Source organism: Vicugna pacos, chromosome 9 (assembly GCF_048564905.1).
Source record: "Vicugna pacos chromosome 9, VicPac4, whole genome shotgun sequence".
Classification (NCBI taxonomy): Eukaryota; Metazoa; Chordata; class Mammalia; order Artiodactyla; family Camelidae; genus Vicugna; species Vicugna pacos.
The window spans coordinates 31,844,424-31,864,304 of record NC_132995.1 but is presented as its reverse complement, the minus strand read 5'-3'; the positions used below and the strand labels follow the sequence as shown (position 1 = coordinate 31,864,304).

General features: G+C 51.7%; 1 protein-coding gene across 3 annotated transcripts in view; it reads left to right on the top strand.

Moving 5' to 3' along the window:
* Positions 1-19,881, top strand: part of LOC140698128 (liver carboxylesterase-like) — a 23,128-nt gene extending 3,247 nt beyond the window's left edge. For 2 of the 3 annotated variants that reach the window (XM_072967384.1, XM_072967385.1), the window contains exons 3-14: positions 3,499-3,643; positions 5,974-6,107; positions 8,283-8,436; positions 8,762-8,866; positions 10,730-10,834; positions 11,163-11,201; positions 12,202-12,342; positions 13,893-13,973; positions 14,232-14,379; positions 18,003-18,134; positions 19,157-19,229; positions 19,506-19,881. In XM_072967384.1, coding sequence (XP_072823485.1) covers positions 3,499-3,643; positions 5,974-6,107; positions 8,283-8,436; positions 8,762-8,866; positions 10,730-10,834; positions 11,163-11,201; positions 12,202-12,342; positions 13,893-13,973; positions 14,232-14,379; positions 18,003-18,134; positions 19,157-19,229; positions 19,506-19,689 — 1,441 coding nt within the window. In that variant the 3' untranslated portion in view covers positions 19,690-19,881. Of the gene's footprint in view, positions 1-118; positions 390-3,498; positions 3,644-5,973; positions 6,108-8,282; positions 8,437-8,761; positions 8,867-10,729; positions 10,835-11,162; positions 11,202-12,201; positions 12,343-13,892; positions 13,974-14,231; positions 14,380-18,002; positions 18,135-19,156; positions 19,230-19,505 lie in introns of those variants that run through there. The other variant, XM_072967386.1, reaches the window with a different exon arrangement.

Sequence of the window (19,881 nt, the reverse complement as noted above, 5' to 3'; positions counted from 1 at the left end):
GGTACTGTAGATCCTGCAAAACGTTCCAGAACTCTCACAGCATTCTAGAGCCCTGCATTCCACTCATATTCATTGAGCAACTTTGCCAGACAATCTAGTTTCCCGGGATGTGTTAGTGAACAGAATAGAGATCCCACTTCCTGCAGTTTGCATTGTAGCAGGGAGAGCCAGACACTAGACAATATGCAGATTAACAAACAGATTATATAATATGTTTGAATCTGATAAGTGCTTTGGAAAAAATAGAAAGTTGAGCTGGTGAGGGGTTTCAAAATAATGATTCTGTTAACCTAAAAGCATAAATCAACCAGATATGTCACCAGCAAAATGGAAGCCGCAAAGAATTGGAATTGGGGACATGCAACTGTGGTGAACCACAAGCAAGCCTGGTAAAACAAAGGAGAAGAAACTCTTTAATAGCGGAGAAGGGGAAATTGGGAGGGACTGTTATAAAGAAAAAGTCCGCTGGTGGAAACTGGGATTTTAATAAGTAGTGGCTGTTAATTGGCTGAATGTCAGTCACTCATTGGCTGAGCTGTTGTCAGGCAAGGAGGAAATCTTCCTTGCGGTTAAGTAGTGTCACGTTTGGCCAGAAGTGGAAAGTGCATCTCTTCCCGGCGTGCTCTGCGTGAAGGTGGAGTGGTGCGTTCCAGAGAGCTCTCCCTCATGACCTCTGGATTCTATTTTAGTGAGGCTTCCCGTCGTTAAATTTTCACAGTGCTGTTTATTCTCCTGTCTTGAACATAGCTGGAGAGTGGGGTGGGCCAGGAGGTGTATGTTGGTAATACTTTGGGGTGTTTACTGGGCAAGCTCTCAACTCCCAGGTGTGTCTCACTGCCTGATCACAAGCAGAACAGTGGTTGGTGTGTTCTAGTCACCTGACCAAGTTGGGCAAGAAGGCTCATAGATGGCCTTCTGGACACTGTGGATCTATGCCAGCATCTATCCAGATCTCATCTACCTCAGCAAGACATTTCTGAACGTTCCCACAGTCCTACCTCTAGCTACACTTTCTTTTCTGTTTTTTTCCTTCTCTACTCTCCTTACTCCCTTCTTTCCTCCCTTACTTCTTCTCTTTCTCTTAAAATAATATTATTTTCTGACTACAGGTAATAAGTAGTACATACTGATTACAGGAAAGTGAGACAGCACAGATAAATAAAGCTACACAAATGAAAGCCACACACAGTTCCATCAACCAGAGAGAACTGCTGTTCACATCTTGGATTCTGTTTTTCCGATCTTTTATCTGTTGCACATTTTCGCCCTTAAAATGGAATCGCATACTTTTCTGTACCCAGTTCTAACATGTGTATGTGTGTTTTTCCACACTAAAAAGCAATTCTTCCACACCGTATGGGTGTCCAACAATTCTACTAATTCCGACACTGTTTTCCAAAGATAGGATCGGATTCCATAGGTTCAGGGCTCAGTCCCATGATACTGCCCTCGGCTTCAGATGCCAATTCCAAGTCCAAGTTACTTAGGCTTCTGACCAACTGGCTGTAAATCAGAGGCTGCCATGACCCACCTCCTTGAATCTAGTAATTTGCTGGAGCAGCTCAGAGAACACAGGGAACAGTTTACTCACTAGATTACCAGTTTATTGTGAACGATATTAAAGGATACAAACCACTAGTCAGATGCAGATATCAGTAAGGTGAGGTCCCCGATAAAAGAGCTTTCATCCTCCTGGACTTTGGAGTCCAGCACGATGGCACTTAGAGATGAGGTCAAAACTCACCTCCTTAACACTACTGTATATACCTTTATTGCTCTCATCACTCAGGAAATAACAAGGGTTTTAAGAGCGCATTGGCAGAAACTGGTCAAAGATCAAATATATATTTCTGATTATATCACAGTATCATATCACATTATACAGATATTTTTGGATGCCTGTTTTTCTCCTTAAAGTACATCGTGACCATTCTCTTATGTCACTAACTGTCACAACCTGACATTTAATAGCTGCATTACATTGGGTATTGAATCATGTAGTATGTATCCAATCTCTTATTTGAGATCCTTAATTGTTTTTGATAATAAATTAGCACTGTGATGAACATCTTGGAACTAAATATTCGTAAGTATTCATGAACTAATTTTGAATATGTTCCAAGAAATGACATTTCGGAGTAAGAGTATTTTTTAAATTTTCCTCCAGAAATGTTACAACCATTCAATTGATAAATGAAAGCCTCCATTAACTGAATTTTTGGCAATGCTTGAGGTCATTAAAAATGGATTTTTGCTGTTGAATAAGAAAAATAATGATAATACTACTTACTATCATCATTCTACATATAACTATTCTTTTTATTGTGCATTTATCTGAATACTAACGACGTTGAACTCTTTTTCCCTTTTTTAACTTTGGAATTTCTTCTTTTATGAATATTATGCCCGTTGCCTTGGTGATCTGGGGTCAGTTCCCCCCGGATGGAAATTGAGAGGCTATTGTTGGGGCTCTGACTCTGCCACTTGACAGCTGAGTCATCCCAGCACCTTAGTGCCTGAGTTGCCTCATCTATATACTGGATGCAGTGATGCCTGCTTTCTGGGGACATTGGAGTCTGGAAATGTGGCTTATAATATTCCTGGAAATAGAAGCAATGCATAGTGTGGCTCTTCCCAGCTGTGTGACGTTGGGCAGATTCTGTAGCCTCTGTGGCCTCATTTTCTCAACTGTAAAATGTACATAATAATAGAACCCATATTATGGGGCTGATCTGAGGATTAAATGAGTGAATATATAAGGAGTAGTTAAAGTAACGTTCGGCATGGTAGGAGGACTGAATAAATGTTACACATTATAACCTCCGTTGCATCTTTAAGATCTATTGATAGGGCAACCAACAGTGCCTGTCCCTGCTGGATAATGATAGCATGTGAGTTCTGCAAGACCTTTATAGAAATCACCCCCGTCAGTTACACCTGGGAGATTGGGGCCCAGAGCAGGCAAGGAATTCACCCAAGGAAACACAGCAAATTAGCAGCTGAGGCAGGACGAGAACAGAATTCTCCTGATGTTGCCCCATGTGCATTTCACCCCTGAACTGCTGCACGCTCTAAATGTCTGCCGTCTGAGTGATTTCTCCTGCTGAAAGTCTCCCGTGGACTATGACATGCTTACCAGTTGGTAGAATATGGTCGCCCTACAGCTCCCGGCAGAGAGCCGGCCTGCACCCAGGGCATACAGGAAGTGGTCCTGTCCCAGGCTCATCGACACAGAGGCTAAGGCATCCCAAATGATCTGGGAAGGAGAGAGGGACAGCTCTCCCCACACATGATCCTGGGGGACCTTGGTGAACCTGAGAAGCCCCCATCTGATGCCCCAGGTACCTTCCTACCCAATCCAGTGTCTGGAGTCTGATCAGAACAACTATATTTCCTGGCCTATTCCTGCCAGTCCAAGGCCCAGCCTGACACAGGAGACATGTCCTTGCTCGGCTCTGACTGAACCTCAAGAATTCTTCTCTCTCCTTGCTCCTCCAGGTGCTCCCAAGACCCAGTGGCCGGGCAGATGCTCTCAGAACTCTTTACCAACAGAAAGGAGAAGATTAAACTCCAGTTTTCCGAAGACTGTCTTTACCTGAATATTTACACCCCCGCTGACTTGACGAAGAGAAGCAGGCTGCCCGTAAGCAGTGGGACCACCAGTCAAGGCTGGTGTGGACTGGAAGCGATGAAGGCAGTGCTGGGTGGGGGCATCGTGGACCAAGGCTGTTTCAGGGGACCTAGGGCTCCCATTACCCCCAAGCCAAACCTGACCTCAGGAAGCACAAGTTTTCCATACCTCAGTTTCCCCCAGTCGGGGGAGGTTTGCTGTACGTCTGCATGGCATTTTTAATATTTCCGAGGTCTCTCATGCTAATAGGGCAAGAAGGATTGCTCTAAATTGTTAGATTAGGAATCTGATACCCAGAGCAGCTAAGAAATAATTTCCAATAAAGTCAGAGCTGGAAGGAATCCTAGAGGTAACCCAACATCTCAGTCCTTCCTTTACAGATAGAGAAACTGAGACCCAGAGAGTGGAAGGAGAGGTCATAGAGCAGGTTGGCAGGATCAGAGCCCAGGTCTGTGGTACTCAAACCACGCTCTCTGACTCAGAAGGAAGGGGAGCCTGTGTGTGGCCTTTCCTCAGCACACAGAGACCTTCTCTGACACCTGTCAGGGTCCCAGTGCCACAGGTCCAAAGGCAGAGCCCGGGGCAACCAAGAAGCACTTCCCTTCCTCTTGGCCAAATATCTGAGGTTTTGTTGAAGCTAATTTCACTCCCCAATTGTCTCTGGCCCTGGCTGATGACCCAGTGAGTCAGCATTTCCAGAACAATTGGAGGCCCAGAGAGGCAGCAGCCTTCCAGACTCAGCCTAGAGGGTAGGGGCTGGTCTGCCAGAAAGGAGGGGCCCGTGGGGTAGAGACTGGAGGGGTGAGAGGGCCCAGCCCTCTCCCAGGACACCCCGCATGGTACCCCGGGTTGGGGGAGGGCATCTGTGACCTTGTGACTATGGGCCGGCCCTGCACATGCTTGGCTCAGAGAGGTGGGGGCAGCAGTTCGTGCCTTCATTCACTCATTCCTTCTCCTGGTGTGTACTCAGTGCCCCGCACGCACAGCTAGAACTGGGGGTTAGGAGAACGGAGGAGCCTAGAGCCACGGCCACACAGCCCTGCGCTCCAGGGTCCTCCCGTCCGGGCTGCGCACACCTGGGCTGGCTGCTGCAGCACATCGCTGCCGGGCGGCCCTGGGCTCGGCCTGGACTCAGAGGGGACTGCAGACTCAGTCCTCTGCCTGTAGGGAGCCGGGGGTCGCAGGTGAAGCAGGAGCAGGGGCTCTGGGGACCTGGGGGCTGGAGAACCTCTGCTGACAGATGCCGGCTCTGGGACTACTGGGTCGGCCGTGAATCCCAGCTCCGCCTTCACTAGGTCGGAGACTGGGCTCTGCTCCTCGGCGCGGGACTAATCCGCCATGAGTGCTCAGTGATGAACCTCAAGCCTTATGTCAGTGTCGGGCACAGCCCACGGGGCGGGTCCCCAGACTCATTAGTGAGGGCGGGAGGGACGAAACTCCTCCCACCCCAGCAGCCACCCTCCTGCACAGCACCGCGGCTCAGCCTGTGGCCCCTGGAGCCAGACTAGCCGGGTGCACTTCCTGCCTCGACCCCCTGTGAGCTGTGTGGTCTCAGGCTGCTTAAGTGTCTCCCTTTTCCTGTCTGTAAATGGGACAATGGTAGCCCCTATGTCATGGGTGGTTTGTTTTTAATGCGGAAGCAGTGCTTGATGCGTAGTTCATTCTCAAGTTCCTTTCTATAATTTATAATTTTATAAATATTGCACTGTTATTGCTTTAGCCATTCTCGCTTCCCTGCTCTTTTAATGCAAGAGCCGTGACTTATGAAGTGTCTGTCCATTCTCACCCTCAACTCTTCCCACAGTTCCTGGAACACAGTAGGTGTTCAGGTCATAGTCATCAAATGATGGAAACCTGGAGGAGGTGGCTTTTAGGCTGGGCTTCGGAGGCTGGGTGGGATTTGGGGAGCAGAAGAGGCGGCAGGGAGGCATATGAAGACGAGGTACCCCCAGGGCTTGGGCTTCTTGACAGAATCCTCCGTGCACGTGAGAAGCTGAATCGCCACTCCAGAGGTCACTAAGGTGAAGTGGGACTGCAAGGGCAGCTGCTGCCCCGTGTGCTGAGTGGGGAGTCGGTCCAGGAGTGAGGACGGTGGGATGTTGGGGAGACGTTGACACTCTAGCTTTGGCTGTACCCGTGATGCTGTTGTCAGGATGAAGAGCCCTGGGAGGAGGTGGCACTGGGACTGGGGAGACAGGCAGGGGCCGCCAGGGTCCTCTGAGTTGGAGGGGGTGGCCTCGCCACAGCTGGGAGAATGGGTGGGTGACCAAACCAGGCAGCCTCTTGGGGTCCTCCCCAGCTCGGCTTCCTGTCACCAGTGTGGTTGCTCCCTCCCCGTCCAGGTGATGGTGTGGATCCATGGAGGAGGTCTGGTGGTGGGCGGGGCATCAACCTATGACGGGCTGGCCCTCTCTGCCCATGAAAACGTGGTGGTGGTGACCATTCAGTACCGCCTGGGCATCTGGGGATTCTTCAGGTAAGACACTGGCCTCTTATCATAGCACACTGACCCCCAGTGTGAGGGTGTTAGGACTCAGCTCCAGTCCTGCGAGCCCTCAAGGGGATCTTTGCTAAGTTTCCTAGTAAGGCATCCATGTCCCCTATAGCAGGGCTCCACCAACCCTCTCATTCCCAAGCCGCCCTGGCCAAATTGCTTCTGAGCTTTTGCATACAAAACACCTAATCTACCTGACAAACTCCTAGCATTCCTACAAAGCCCAACGCAAATATTACCTCCTCCCAGAGACTCACCTGTTTCAGCTGTGCTGCCCTTGCATGTTGCAGACCTCGAAGATGATGGCTAACATGCAGCACAGCACTCAGAGGCCTAACTTAGAGGTGGAGGGGCGCGTGGCTGCAACTGGGAGGTGTGGGAACATCTGACCCCTGTGGACACCCCTCCTGGGAGGGATGTCACACTCATGTCCTTTCTGGAATTTGGCACGTGCAGAGGGAAGGCTTGAGTCTCCTGCATGGCGTCTCTGTGGGGTAGGGACAGTGTTTCCTGCAGGCCCAGTTACTCAGCCTTTTGTGGAAGCACTGGCCCCAGGACCTCTTACCCTGAGATGGCTGATGGGTGGGCTGGGGAAGGGGTCACCTCACTGGAAGGACCTAGGGCAGGAGGAGGGTTATCCCAGGCGAGTGGTGCCCAGGATGTACCACCATCAGTGAGAACCCTCGCCTCTTCCCCCACAGGCATGTCTATGCTCCGTTTTTCAGGACAGCAGCACATCACTCCCACTGCTTCCTCTCGCCCAGCCACCCCTACCCCTCAGTCAGGTTTTCACTCTGTCCAGACACCAGAGTGCTCTGGTATAGGTCACCAACCACCCAGCATCTCTTGACCTTGGCATCATCCACACATGGCCTCTCACAGCTTTTTAAGCTTCCTTCTCTTGGCTCCTGGTCACCTCCTCCCTCTGCACTGCTCCTTCTCCGCCCCTCCCTGACCTTCCTCCCTGTCTCAAGCCTTCGTGTGTCTCCCTCTCTGTCCTCTTGGTGCCCCTGAGGTCACTCAGGGACCTCCAATCTCCGTATTTTTAACCCCCATTTCCCATTTGAAACCCACGTGCACACAATTAACTAGCTCCTGCGACTCCATGGGACATCTGAGGACACCTGCCCTTCCAGGGACAAACCTCACCCTTGACCCCCACCACTGCTCCCCCCAAACACTCCTGCTCTTCCCACTGGGCCTCCTGCTCAGCTGCCTGCAGCCCCACCCCGTTACTCAGGATAAATCCTTGTGGTCACCTGGACATTTTCTTTTCCTTGCATCTCATGTTCACTGACCAGCAAATCCTCTGGGCTCCACCTTTAAAATATTTGGAATCCAGCCACTTCTCAGCTCCTCCCGTTCAGTCACCTGCACAAACCCTCTGTGTCACTCCCCTGGATTGTTGTGATCACACCTGCTTGCACAACTCAGCGACTTTTATAGCATGTCGGATCCACACGTTAGCCGGAGTGATCGTTTGGGACATAAATGGAATCATGTCATTCCCTGCAGTGGCTCCCACCTTACTTACAATGACATCAAAGTCCTTGCCAGGGTCCTCAGGGTCCTCTGCAGCTGCAGGTCCCACACTCATCCTTGTTCCCTGTGCCCCAGGGCCTTTGCTCTTTCTATTCTTTCTGCCTGGGGTTCCCTCCTTTGGATATTTGCAACTTTCATGGGCTCATTTATTCAGGTCTCTACTCAAATGTCACTGCCTCAGAGTGGTTTTTCTTGATGGGGTGATCTGAAATAAGACTCCCAGCCCCTGTCCAGCCCTGCGGGTCCCCTCGCTGTTTTATTTTCCTGAATGCACTTTCACATCTGACATGGCACTCCAGACTCAGCCGTGTACGAGTTCATGGTGTGCGGTGTGATTCTGTGGAATCAGAGATTTTACCTGTTCTGTTCTCACAAGTGCTTCAGCTCCCAGAACAGTGTGTGACTCACAGTAGATGCTCAGGAAGCAGGCGCGGGACAGATGTGAAGACCCTACAGCAGAGCGATGCTGCAGGGGTGGGAGGCAGTGAAGACCCCAGTGCCAGGGCTGTGGAAGCCCAGTCTCTTCCGGAAGGCTCACCCAGACCCTCAGCCCCATCCCGAGATCCCTGCCGTGACATCTCTGCTCTCAACCCCGCCCTGTCCTTGTACTCACAGCACTGGGGACGAACACAGCCGGGGGAACTGGGGTCACCTGGACCAGGTGGCCGCCCTGCACTGGGTCCAGAAGAACATCGCCCACTTTGGAGGAGACCCAGGCTCTGTGACCATCTTTGGGGAGTCAGCTGGAGGGGAAAGTGTCTCGGTTCTTGTGAGTGTTCCTGGCCCTGTCGTGGCTGCTGAGGGGACCCCTTGCAGACCAGCCCATCTAGTCGCGGGCCCTGTACTGACAAGACCTGGTTCAAGGCTGACCCTGCTCCGTCCAGCATCAGAGATTGTGGAGAGCTAATGGCCAGCTCTCCTGGGTCCCCAGGAAGCGCAGGGCTCAGCTTAGTGTCCTGAGGCCAGAAGAATCTCCAGCCCCAGCTGGGCCCCGTGGTCTCCAGGGGAATGGCCCAGGCAGAGCTGGGGGTGGGGCAGCTCTTGAAGACTCGTCCCCTGAGCATCAGCTCCCTTTCTCTCCACTCCCCTCCCAGGTGTTATCTCCCCTGGCCAAGAATCTCTTCCACCGGGCCATCTCTGAGAGCGGCGTGGCTTTAACTGCTGGCCTGGTCCAGAAGGACATGAAGGCTGCCATGAAGGTAGATCTCACAGTGGACTGTCCCCACTCCCTTTGCTCTGCTATCCTGGAGTTTTCGGGGGCCTTTCTTGCTGTGGGATGCAGCTGACATCCTCAAAGAACCACAGAAGTGGGAAATGGCTGAGCGGGAAGGGCAAGGAGATGCCTCAACTAGCCTCCCAGCTTTATCACGTAGCAAACTGGGGCAGAGAGCGGAAGCACTTGCCGCGGTCAGTGAGGGATCAGCGCAGAGCTGGACGCAAGCTCGTGAGTCTGGACGGCCAGCCCCGTGCACTGTCCACCATCCCCACTTCCCAAAGTGTGCCAGATGGCGTTCGGGGACGGACAGTGGACAAAGGACTGTCCTCTCATCTTATCTCTACGAGAGTCTGAGTTCTGGTAAACCTACTGGCACTGCATGGGCCTGGAGTGGTTCCTCCCTTGGGGCCTGTGACTGGGGTGGGTTCTTGGAGGATTCATTCACTGATTCATCCATTCACTCAACAAATAGCTTTGATATAGCCAGACACTTAGCAACCTCATGAAGCTCTGTTCTAAGGAAGGAGACAGATGACATAATTATACAAATTGTTAAATGTCAGCTGTGACTAGAGCAATAGAGGAGAGGTTCCTGATGTAACAGAATCCAAAAGGAGCCCTTAGTCCAGTGTGTAAGGGGAGGTTATCAGGAAAGGGTTCCAGAAAAAAAAAGAAAAAAATAATCAATGCATTGAGAAAAGAAGGATAAGTAGTAAATTACTTGGTAAGAAAAGAGTATCCAGGGATAGGTAACAGCCTGTGCAAACGTCCTGGGGCAGCAGGAAGTATCTCAAGTGAGACAGAGTGAGAGAGACTCATGTGGTCAGAACAGAAAGCACAGACGGAGCTTGGAGGGAGCTGAGGGTGGGGCCGGTGCCAGGGGCCATGCTGCATCGGAGTCTGGTGAGGACTGTGTCTTTATTTGGAGGGTGCTAGGAAGGCATGGAAGGGTGAGCCATGGGAGGCTCTGCTGGGCAGTGTGCGCTGAGGAGGGGTCATGTAGGGCTGTGAGAGCTGGTTTGGTGGTGGGAAGGGGAGGCAGCCAGACTTACAGGGACTGGGAAGTAGGAGGGGAGGAGATACATGCACCAGGAATTCTTAGAATTTCTGAGAATACTTGTCAGAATTCTTGGTTATAAAGAGTAGAAGCCTATTTGACCAAGCTAAGTGCAGAAGGGGGAATTGATTGGAAGGAAACAAAGGTGGCAGAGATGAGGCTGGATTTTTCTATTAAACAGGACCAGAAATTGACAGAATGAGGAACCTAAGACTCTTACTCTTGCTGCTTCTCTCTCCCTCCCCCCCCCCCTCTTTCTCCCTCTGTGTCTCTCTCTGTCTCTCTCTCTCTCCTTCTCCTTGTGCATTTTTATTTATTCAACAAGTGCTTACTGAGTGTTGAGTGTATGTCAGACATGGGACCGGGCTCTGGGCAGCCCATGTTCACCCTCCCTGGTCCTGCCATGGTGGAGCCTGGCTCCTCTCCATCTGCATTGTCCCCTCTGGCTGCACTTTGCCAGTGTCTGGCCTCAGGCCAAAAGGCTATCAAGTGGATGAGCTGAGATTTGAAATGAAACAGTGGACTCTCGATTTCATGCTCTTAAGCTCCACTGCATGCTGTCTCCCTTTAGATGTTCAGGTTTGAGGTGGTCATGCCCACTTTAACAGAGGTAAGGCACCAGAGATAGAGGAGTGTAACTGGCATGACTGGAACTCAGGACACCCTGGTCCAGAGTATTTTCTGCTTCTTTTGTGCCTTTAGAAATTGAGGTTGGGACAGAACAGCTCGTTACTGATGGAGGGAAGGGACATGGGTCTTGAGTTCTCCTGTCACCTGTGATCTCTGCAGAAAATTGCAGTCCTTGCTGGGTGTAAAACCATCACCTCGGCTGTCCTTGTTCACTGCCTGCGCCAGAAGACAGAGGACGAGCTTTTGGAGGTGTCGCTGAAGATGGTAGGTGCTTCTGTTCTCGTGGCCACACAATCCCCGCTCCCCGCCTCCGTAAACACAGAGTGGGGGTACCCTAAAGGAAAATCGGGGTGTTGTAGCCTGGAGGGAGCAAGAAGGGGAAATGGGTGGAGGGCAGGGCTGGCCCAAACAGACGGCCTCCCCAGAGCTCCGGTACCCTGCCCACACCTGCACCTGCTGCTCAGGCCAGGGCTCCCGGGGCCCACTTCCTGTCGGCCCACACCTATACCCGGTGCTCATGCCTGGGTGAGCCCAGGTCCACATTTTCTTCCAGGAAGGCTTCTCACTCACATGTCTGTCTTTGTCTTCACAGAAATTTTTCGGTCCTGATTCATTTTCAGATACCAAGGAGGTAAGGTTTTTAGTTTCTTGATTACACAGTTTAAATCTTCATCCCTTATGCTTTAGTTAATGAAAACGAAATCATGAAAGGCCCAGAGAGGGTCAGTGACTTGCCTGGGAAAGTAACACAGCCAAAGACCAGATGTAGGACTGGAATGAGTTCCTCTGACTCTCAGTCCAGGGCTCTTAGTCATCAAATCGGTGTCCTCTGGGCCCAGCCAAACTCCTCATCTTGTTTGCATTCCTACAAATGACCCATTAGGAGAAAGCCAGACTAGAAGCTTCCACTGTGGGGAGGTGGAGATGCCTGGGGCGAGGAGCCTTCATGGGGAGCCCAGATCTCCTCCTGGGAGGCTGCAGGGCTGTGCCGATTGCGCCGTTTGCAGGGCTGTGAGGAAGGGAGTCACAAAGCTCAGTCCTGGGGACACCACCCTCCGCCCAGCCACCCAGGAAACTCCCTCAGCAGCCTCCCCAGGGCCCAGGAAATGTCGAGCCCTTGTTTTATTATTATAGATAAACATTACACATAATTGATTTTTTTATAAACTATGTATACATATTACATATAGTACCTTGAAACAAAAACACACATAAAATAGTTTGAAAAAATATGGCGAGAGGCTCCCAGGAACCTGACCCCGTCTTTCCCCGGAGCAGCAGCTCATAGTCACTGATCAGAGTCCCAGTGACGTCACAGCCCCGAACCAGCACCAGTGATGAGGACTGGCTGTAGCTGCAGAGCTGCACACAGAGACGCACACACCTCACAGTGTATCCACGGCTTACTGTGTATTTTTATACCAATTTGAGTTAAGATTTGCTCCTGTCACCTGACCGCTGCTGGCCCCTGCTCAGAGGTCTGCCCTCTGTGGAAACACAGACTGGCTGCTTTGTGAGGACCTGAGGGTGTGGTCCCGCCCATGGGCACACAGGTCTGTGGTGACCCTGAGCACAGACAGTGGAGAGGGAGACGTGGCTGTGACACACTCACGATGCTACTGCCTCCCTAGAACCATGCTTTCCTGCCCACGGTGGTGGACGGAGTGCTGCTGCCAAAGATGCCTGAAGAGATTCTGGCTGAAAAGGACTTCAACACCGTCCCCTACATCGTGGGGATCAACAAGCAGGAGTTTGGCTGGCTTCTTCCAATGGTGAGAAAGTGTAGCATTTTTGATCCTTCGTCCCATCACCCCTCCCATCTCTGTCACAGGACCCACCTTCTCCTGACCCCTCTCTAGGTCTAGGACAGCTGTCCCCTTTGTACCAGCTGACGTTTCCATGGAGACCATGTCCACGATGCCCACCTGTCACCTGGGAGGTGTGGCCCCGGGGAGCCCCATTCCCAAACACTCTCTGATTATCCAAGAATCCTGAAATGTGGGTGCTGCAGAGAATCACTGGGCAGATGAGAACCCAGGGCCGGGAAAGGGGAAGGGGCTCAGAGTTAAGGAGAGGGGGCCTGGGGCCTGCATCCCCTCCCCTTGGGCTGGTGTGGCCCCAGTTTCCCCATGAATCCCCCGCACAGGCTCTCAGTCATCTCACTGGAGAGACTCAGAGGTGCTCACTTCCTCCTGAGTTAAAGTTGATCCTGAGGTTGGGAAGGGCCTTCCCTCCTGTCTGAGATCAACACAGCAGGACACTGGTTGACAGGACAACGGGTTTGACTCAGTTATGCCCCTGCAGTAAGGATAGAGTCTAGCGGGGACTCACCCCAAATCTCTGAAACAAAAGGCTGGGGCCTGTTGAAGGCTGAGGAGGGGTGTCCTTGTGACTGGGCCACCTGGATTTGTTAGCTGGCCTTCTCTGGTGGGGACACAGTCTTCTCCTGTCTTTGTGACGGGAGGCAGGGGTGTCATTGGAGCATGGCACCCACCATAGTGCAGTCTTTCTCCTCCCCAGGGACTGGGAGAGAGAGCGGGAGTGACCCCCGGAATGTTGGCTTTTCAAAGAGATCGCTCTCAGGTCCTTGAGGAAACAGTTTCGGGTGGAAAGTTGCCAGATCAAATGGCAGAGAAAGGATTGAGAATGGCAAGGTTTCTAGAGTAACTGCTCTCAGCGGGGGTTCAGGGCCCTCTCTGCCTGTCACCAGGTTTTGGCTGGAACAAATAGTAAACTCTCCTGGGAGCGCGGAGCTTTCCAAGGGGACCTGGCATCACCCTGGGGACACGCCTACAGCTGCTTGTCTCTGTGGCAGTCTGCTCAAGTCTCTTACTGCAGAGTCTGGAAGGATTCATGTGCAGAGCCCCGCGGTCCTTCACAAGGATTTTAGAGCCTGCACTATAGGCCCAAAGCCATAATGGCAGGATTTGGGGCTTCCTCACTTCCCTGACCCAGGCGGGGATTTGTGGGGTCTGTGTCACCTGCCCCCGAGCCCCTCCTTCACCTCTAGGCAGACCGAAACCTCCCGTCCCTGTCTCCGGGACCACTGTGGGGACCCCAGCCTGACCCGTGTATGTGTGTACGTGTAAACCTCAAAGGGCTGGGGCAGCCTCCTTTAACAATCACTTTATCTGTTTGCGCTTCTTGATTTCCGGATATAAAAGTCCACTTGATCCATTGATGTTGCCCAGCTCCTTGAAGACCCATGCCCGTCAAGACGTACCAGAGTGACCCCAGCCTGAGTCGGTTTGGTCTGTTGGTCACATCGGTCCTTCTTGCTAACTGCTGACGTTTCACAATTGCTTCCCCTTTCTCTTAACAGATGATGGGCTACCCACTCTCTGAAGGCAAACTGGACCAGGAAGAGGCCACAGTGCTCGTGCAGAAGTCCTCCTCTCTCCTTGTAAGAATCCAGGAATCACAGGAACTGGCTGAGCCGAAAAAGAGGCACAGGGGCTTTCCCGAAGTGCAGAGCGTTTGACCGGGGCTAGAGGGGTCTTCTCCCACTTGTCTGCCTTTCCACCTCACCACCTGGGGCTGGGGGTGGAGGGGTTGCACCGGGCTTGAGACAGTCACCATAATGCAAGCTTTCGTCACTGGCAGGAGAAGCCATGCTGTTCACGAGGGCTTGGTGGTCACTTTAACTATTGTTCCATCTCAGAACGTCCCTAAGGAACTGGCTCCGGTGGCTACTGAGAAGTATTTAGCAGGGACAGATGACCCTGTGAAAAAGAAAGACCTGTTAGTCGACTTGATTGCAGATGGGATGTTTGGTGTCCCATCTGTGAATGTGGCTCGTCACCACAGAGGTGAGTCCCAGACGTTGGACAGGAGAGGGAAACCGACCCCTCCCGCCTCACACGGTGTCTGTCCTGTCCTCACCCGCAGCATAGAGAGACATGTGGAAAGTCCAAGGCTCAGTCCTCAGAGGTCCATCCCTGGGGTGGGGTGGGGCACTGCCCTATGTTGGTTTCTACCAGAAGTAGACTCTGAGAAAATAATCGGAATGCAAGTCGTTTACCTGGGAGGTGATCCCAGAAAATAGCAGTTAAAGTGGAGAAGAGGCACGGGAAGATGAAGGCAGCCGATCCGTGCTGCACTGTGAAGCAGGGATCCAGGGTGGACACCTGGAGCTGGGAGCTCTGGGAATCCAGCAGAGGACACATCTCATGGTTCACCTGAATTGAGCGGCAGGAGAGCTGGGGTATTTTACCTCCGCCTTTGACAAATTATTGGCTGAAGCCTATTCCTGAGGGGTTGTAAATTCCCCGGAGCTTTGACCTGCTGCACACATGGGCAGAGTGGTTTCTGGCAGCCAAAGACCTGAGGCAAAGAGCGACAGGTACTGGAGGGGAAATCAGGCTGGCACGTCCAGAAACAGGGGTGCTGCGGTGCACCGTCAGCGCCTGCCACAGGGCTCCTCACCTGAACTACGTGATCACGTGATCTGTGGCGCCCCAGGGCACGTCTTGGAAGCTGTGTCTTGGAAGGTATCCAAGGTCAGAGCTAGTTGCAAACTACTTTGTTAACCAGTGCAGCTGGGGGTAGAGTGAAGCCAAGAATAGGAAGGAGTGAGCTTTGGAAGAGTGAGGGCAGGCGGTCTGGAGAAGGTTGATGCCTGCAGCCGCCTCCTCCCACCTGATGTGTGCTGGCTCTGTCACAGGGCCCCCCGGCGTCACCCAGGGCTGAGTGCGGGCTGTGAGGTCAGGGATGGAGGAGCTCACCTGGGGAGGAGGCGTCCCTTTGGCCATCACAGGATCCTGCTTTTCTAGAAGCCCCCCTTCCCTAGTCTGCGAGGCAGGAAATGCTTCTCTGGTCCAGACCACTCTCTCCAACTGCGCTGGAATGTGTAGGATTTGGGACTTCATATGCATAATCAAAAGCAGCAACAGCTGACCTGCCATGTCCCCAAAATACAGGTTCTGGTGACCACTTCCTTCTCCCTGGGGTCCCGAGAGAACTCTTCACCCAGGGGCTGCCCGGGGTCCAATCTATTCTTTCATAAACTTGGTCTTGGCTCTCGATACACATCTGACCTGTGATTTCCTCTTCTTCGTTGTCTGCTGACCCAGCCATCCTGGACTTGTGTTTGATCTGATGTCTCATAGCTTTGAGTTCAGGGTCTTTTTCTCATGGACTTCCCAGATTTTATCAGTGTCGTTCTTTCCTTTCTATATTTTTGTCTACTTGTGTTACCTTTTTATAAAAATTTTCTGAATATAAAATTACCATTTTACAGTTGTAGGGCTTTTTGAAAATATGGAAACGCATAAAGAAGAAACTAGGTACTGCTCGTAATTCGTCTATCTAGAAGTATCTGCTCTAAATTTTTGACACTTTTTTTCCTAATGATCTTTCTATGCATTACATACAATTGAAATATTAATTTTAGATTATGTTTTTGTTGACAGAACCCTATATTGTAGACTTCCTCAGTGTCGATAAAATTTCATAAAAGTCCATTATTTCAGGGAATTGTGCAGTACGATTTCCTTTAGGATTCCTGTCCTGGCTTCTCACACTTTGATGCCACAAAAGCATGATGCTCGGCCTTCTGTGTGTATAACTTTAGCCGCATCTCTAATACATTTCTTAGGATTCCTTAGTAGGTGTGAAATTGCTGGACTGGGTGTAGGAATATTTTAAAATTCTTGATACATGTTGTGAAATTGCTCTCCAGTACATGAGGGTATGGATTTCTTAATTTTTTCATTTGCGAATCTCAGGCTGAAAAATAAAGGGAATGCTGCCAATTTCATAAGCCCCTCCTTACCAAAAAAGTAACATCACACTGTTTTAATTTGCATATTTTTGATTGCTAGCTCTCTCCTTCCCTCTGCTTCTCTTGTTCCTAAATCTTATTCCTCAAATCTGTGCCCTACTTTCTTCTGAAGACTTATGTGGTGGTTGTAGGAATGTTATAAATCTCAGAGGTTGAAAAAAAAAAAAAAGGAAAGAAGAAGAGTAGGTTTTGGGCAACAAGCTGCCAAAAATAAGTTCCCTCATTCACAAAAGGTTTCTCCTGTGCAGCTGGGTTCTGTGTCCTTTCTGACACTTCCGCGTAGCAGGGGAAAGATTAAACCCTGTCCTCCAACAAATTCTGCTTGAGCTTGAAGCCGCTGTTAATCAGTGGATTATGGGACCACAGAAGGGGCGCTTCCCCCAAAAACACCTCTTCCTAAACCAAGGGCGCAATGTTGGGGGGTGAGGGAAGCAACTGAATACATCAGTCTGCGTCCTCCTGTCACAATGGCAGAGGGTGTTAAACAGCCTTGTGAGCGAGTATTTAATGACACGAAGAAATGATGATAGTCATACAATATAACAGACACAAAATCGTCATAATTGTGTATACACAAAAAGGCTGTGTGCTGAAATATTCCCAGAGGTTTCTCTGAGTGGTGGGGCTATACATCATCTTCTTTGTTCATACTCCTTTTTCCCTGCAGTTTACAACGTTGCTACTGTCCCCAGTGGGGGACAAGCTGTAACATTTCCCCAACAGGCTGACTTGGGGCCGACCCTCCCCGGTCAGCGTCACTCTGCTGGGGGCGTGTGATCCCTGCGCAGCGCCCCCCAGACCGGTGGCCCACGGACTGGCCTGGAAGGAGCGGGGATGGGCGAGTCTGCTGAAGCATCAGCAGGAAAACTGACATCTTCTGGGGACCTGGAGACGGGGGGTGAGCGTGGGGGCAGTACCAGGACCTGCACACTCCGCTGGCCGAGCAGGAAGCAAAACATGTGAGGTGACAGAGGAAAAGGAAATGCTGAATTTCGGTTTCCTGAGGCACAAGAGGCAGATTGTCCCCTTTCTGCGTAGGTTTGTATTCAGATATCCGCACTTTCAGACCAGCAACTTGGATTTGCCTCACTCTCCTCGGGATAGGTGTGGAAAACACTGGAAACGCTCAAAAATGGGCAGAATAGATGACACCTGTCGCTCCACAGGTATTCTCCAAAGGAATGAAAACTAGCCTGTTATCAACGAAAGATGGTAGTGGAACGTGTATGCACGGAGGGTCCCCGTGTGAATGCGTTCGAAGGGGCTCCTGCAAACTGATCCAGTACCCCGAGAGTGATGGTTATTTTAATGGATCCAGCCAAGGTTTCAGCATTCATTCATTCATTCACTCTTCACTCACTCATTCGTTCCTGAATTGCCTGGCTCAAACCCCATCTGGCTCCCTAACTGTGCACCCTTAAGCAAGTCACAACATTTTCCTGAAAGGTTTCCTTCTGTTCTGCTGCTAACAGGCTTCCTGCAGGCACAGCGAGGCCTAGCACAGGGTTGGCGCTCACGACGGGCGTTGCAATTGTTCCCTCAGGAGCAGGCATGTCCCCAGTTTCCTGATTGCTCACGGCCCCCCGGACAGCGGGACACCACCCACGTGTGCGTCTGGTGAAATGAACTGTGTGACTCCATGTCTTCCAGATTCCGGGGCCCCCACCTACATGTATGAGTTCCAGTATCGCCCAAGCTTCTTGTCAGACATGAGACCCACGACGGTGGCAGGAGACCACGGGGATGAGATCTTCTCCGTCTTCGGGGCTCCATTTTTAAAAGGTGATGGCCCTTTGGTGACTAGAAACTTGGAGTTAGGATATGGGGGAGGAAGTCTTGGCTTAGTGGCCTTAGCCAAGTTCCCCTTTCTCTCCAGGTCTTGGTTTCCAGAATTCACCATAGCAGAGTTGAAGGACAAGTGTTCCCTAATTTCTGTTGCCCTAAAGTGTGTGATGGGGGATGTGTATCCCTGTGCCCTCACTGACGGTCGCTCTAAGAATCCAGACCCGGGCATCAGTGAGCCAGGTGGTGGGCCACCTGCAGGCCCTGCTCCCGGGCTGGATTCTCCCTCTCCCCACTTGCAGAGCACAGCAGACTGTGAGTGAGGGGCAGGTCAGAATTGCTGTTAACCTTGAATCAGGGCCAGTGTGTGTCTGTCTGTCTATCTCACCACCTATCTGTCTATCTATCTAAAACTTACCACTTTCAATATTTGAATATATTTAGGATTCTAGTTTATTAATATAGCAATACATCTATTACTGTGTTAAAAATCTATTAATTAATGAAACCCTTTTCACAATGTCCTCAGCGCCTTAACCATCAGCATTACAGACGACTTGTGGGGACACACCCCAGGGCTGCTCATGGCACTCAGTGCCTCTGGGCTTCTCCTGGCTGGGTGACTCTTTGGGGACCTTGCAGCTTGGTTGTTTTCCAGATTCTGTGAAGGTGTGTGCGGGCGAAGGAGACGAGGGAAGCCCGGAAGGACAGCACCCTGGGAGTTGGAGTGGCTGCGGCAGAAGCCCTGGCTGCGGCAGCGGGACCCTGGGTGGGGGGAGGGGCGCGCCGGGCACAAAGGACAAGGGCAGCAGCTTATAGACTGACCGCTGCCCTTTGCCGAGGCTGCGGTCAGGAAGTGTCACGCTTGAAGTGCACGTGAGTGACCAGGATCTTGTTAAAATGCAGACTTGCCTCAGTAGGTCAGGAGGAGGGTCTCCGTTTCTGAACTTCTGACAAGCTCTCAGGGGCCTTTGCTGCCCATGGACTCACTGTGAGCAGCAGGGCTTGGTCTTCTCCCACAGGGGGCGCCTCAGAAGAGGAGACCAATCTCAGCAAGATGGTGATGAAATTCTGGGCCAACTTTGCTCGGAACGGGTGAGCAGGTGGCAAGGCTGGAGCAGGCTTGGGAAGGCGCAGGGCGAGGCTGTGGGGTGGGGGCGCTTCCAACGTGTGATGGGCAAACTCCCAGCCCCGTGGCGTCCGACCCGAGAGCTCCCCAAAGTGGACAGGCTGCCAAGGAGACGGTCAGCCTCCTGTCTCTGGAGGCATAGGAGACGCTGGCAGAAGTGAAGCCAGGGGTCCCTGTCAGTCTCGGAGGGGTGTTGGGACCACACAGTAGCTTTGAGGATTTCTCTTTGATTCTGTTCCCAGGAATCCCAATGGCGAGGGGCTGCCCTACTGGCCGGTGTACGACCAAAAGGAAGGCTACCTTCAGATTGGCGTCACCACCCAGGCAGCCGAGAAGCTGAAAGCCGAGGAAGTGGCTTTCTGGACCGAGCTCCTGTCCAAGGAGGCAGCGAGGAAGGCATCCCGGACAGCACACGTCGAGCTGTGACGGGAAGTGCAGCTGGCCTTGGGGGCCTGTGGGAACCCGGACAGGCGTGTTCTAGAGAAAGTGTTTACGGGCCAAGGAGGCATCTTATTGTGGAGGCTGGGGACTCATTACTGGGAGTGGGCAGAGGTCAAAGAGTGGGGGTTTCTGTATCTGTGGCCTCAGTTTTGGAAATAAATGCTCTTGGAGAAGCCA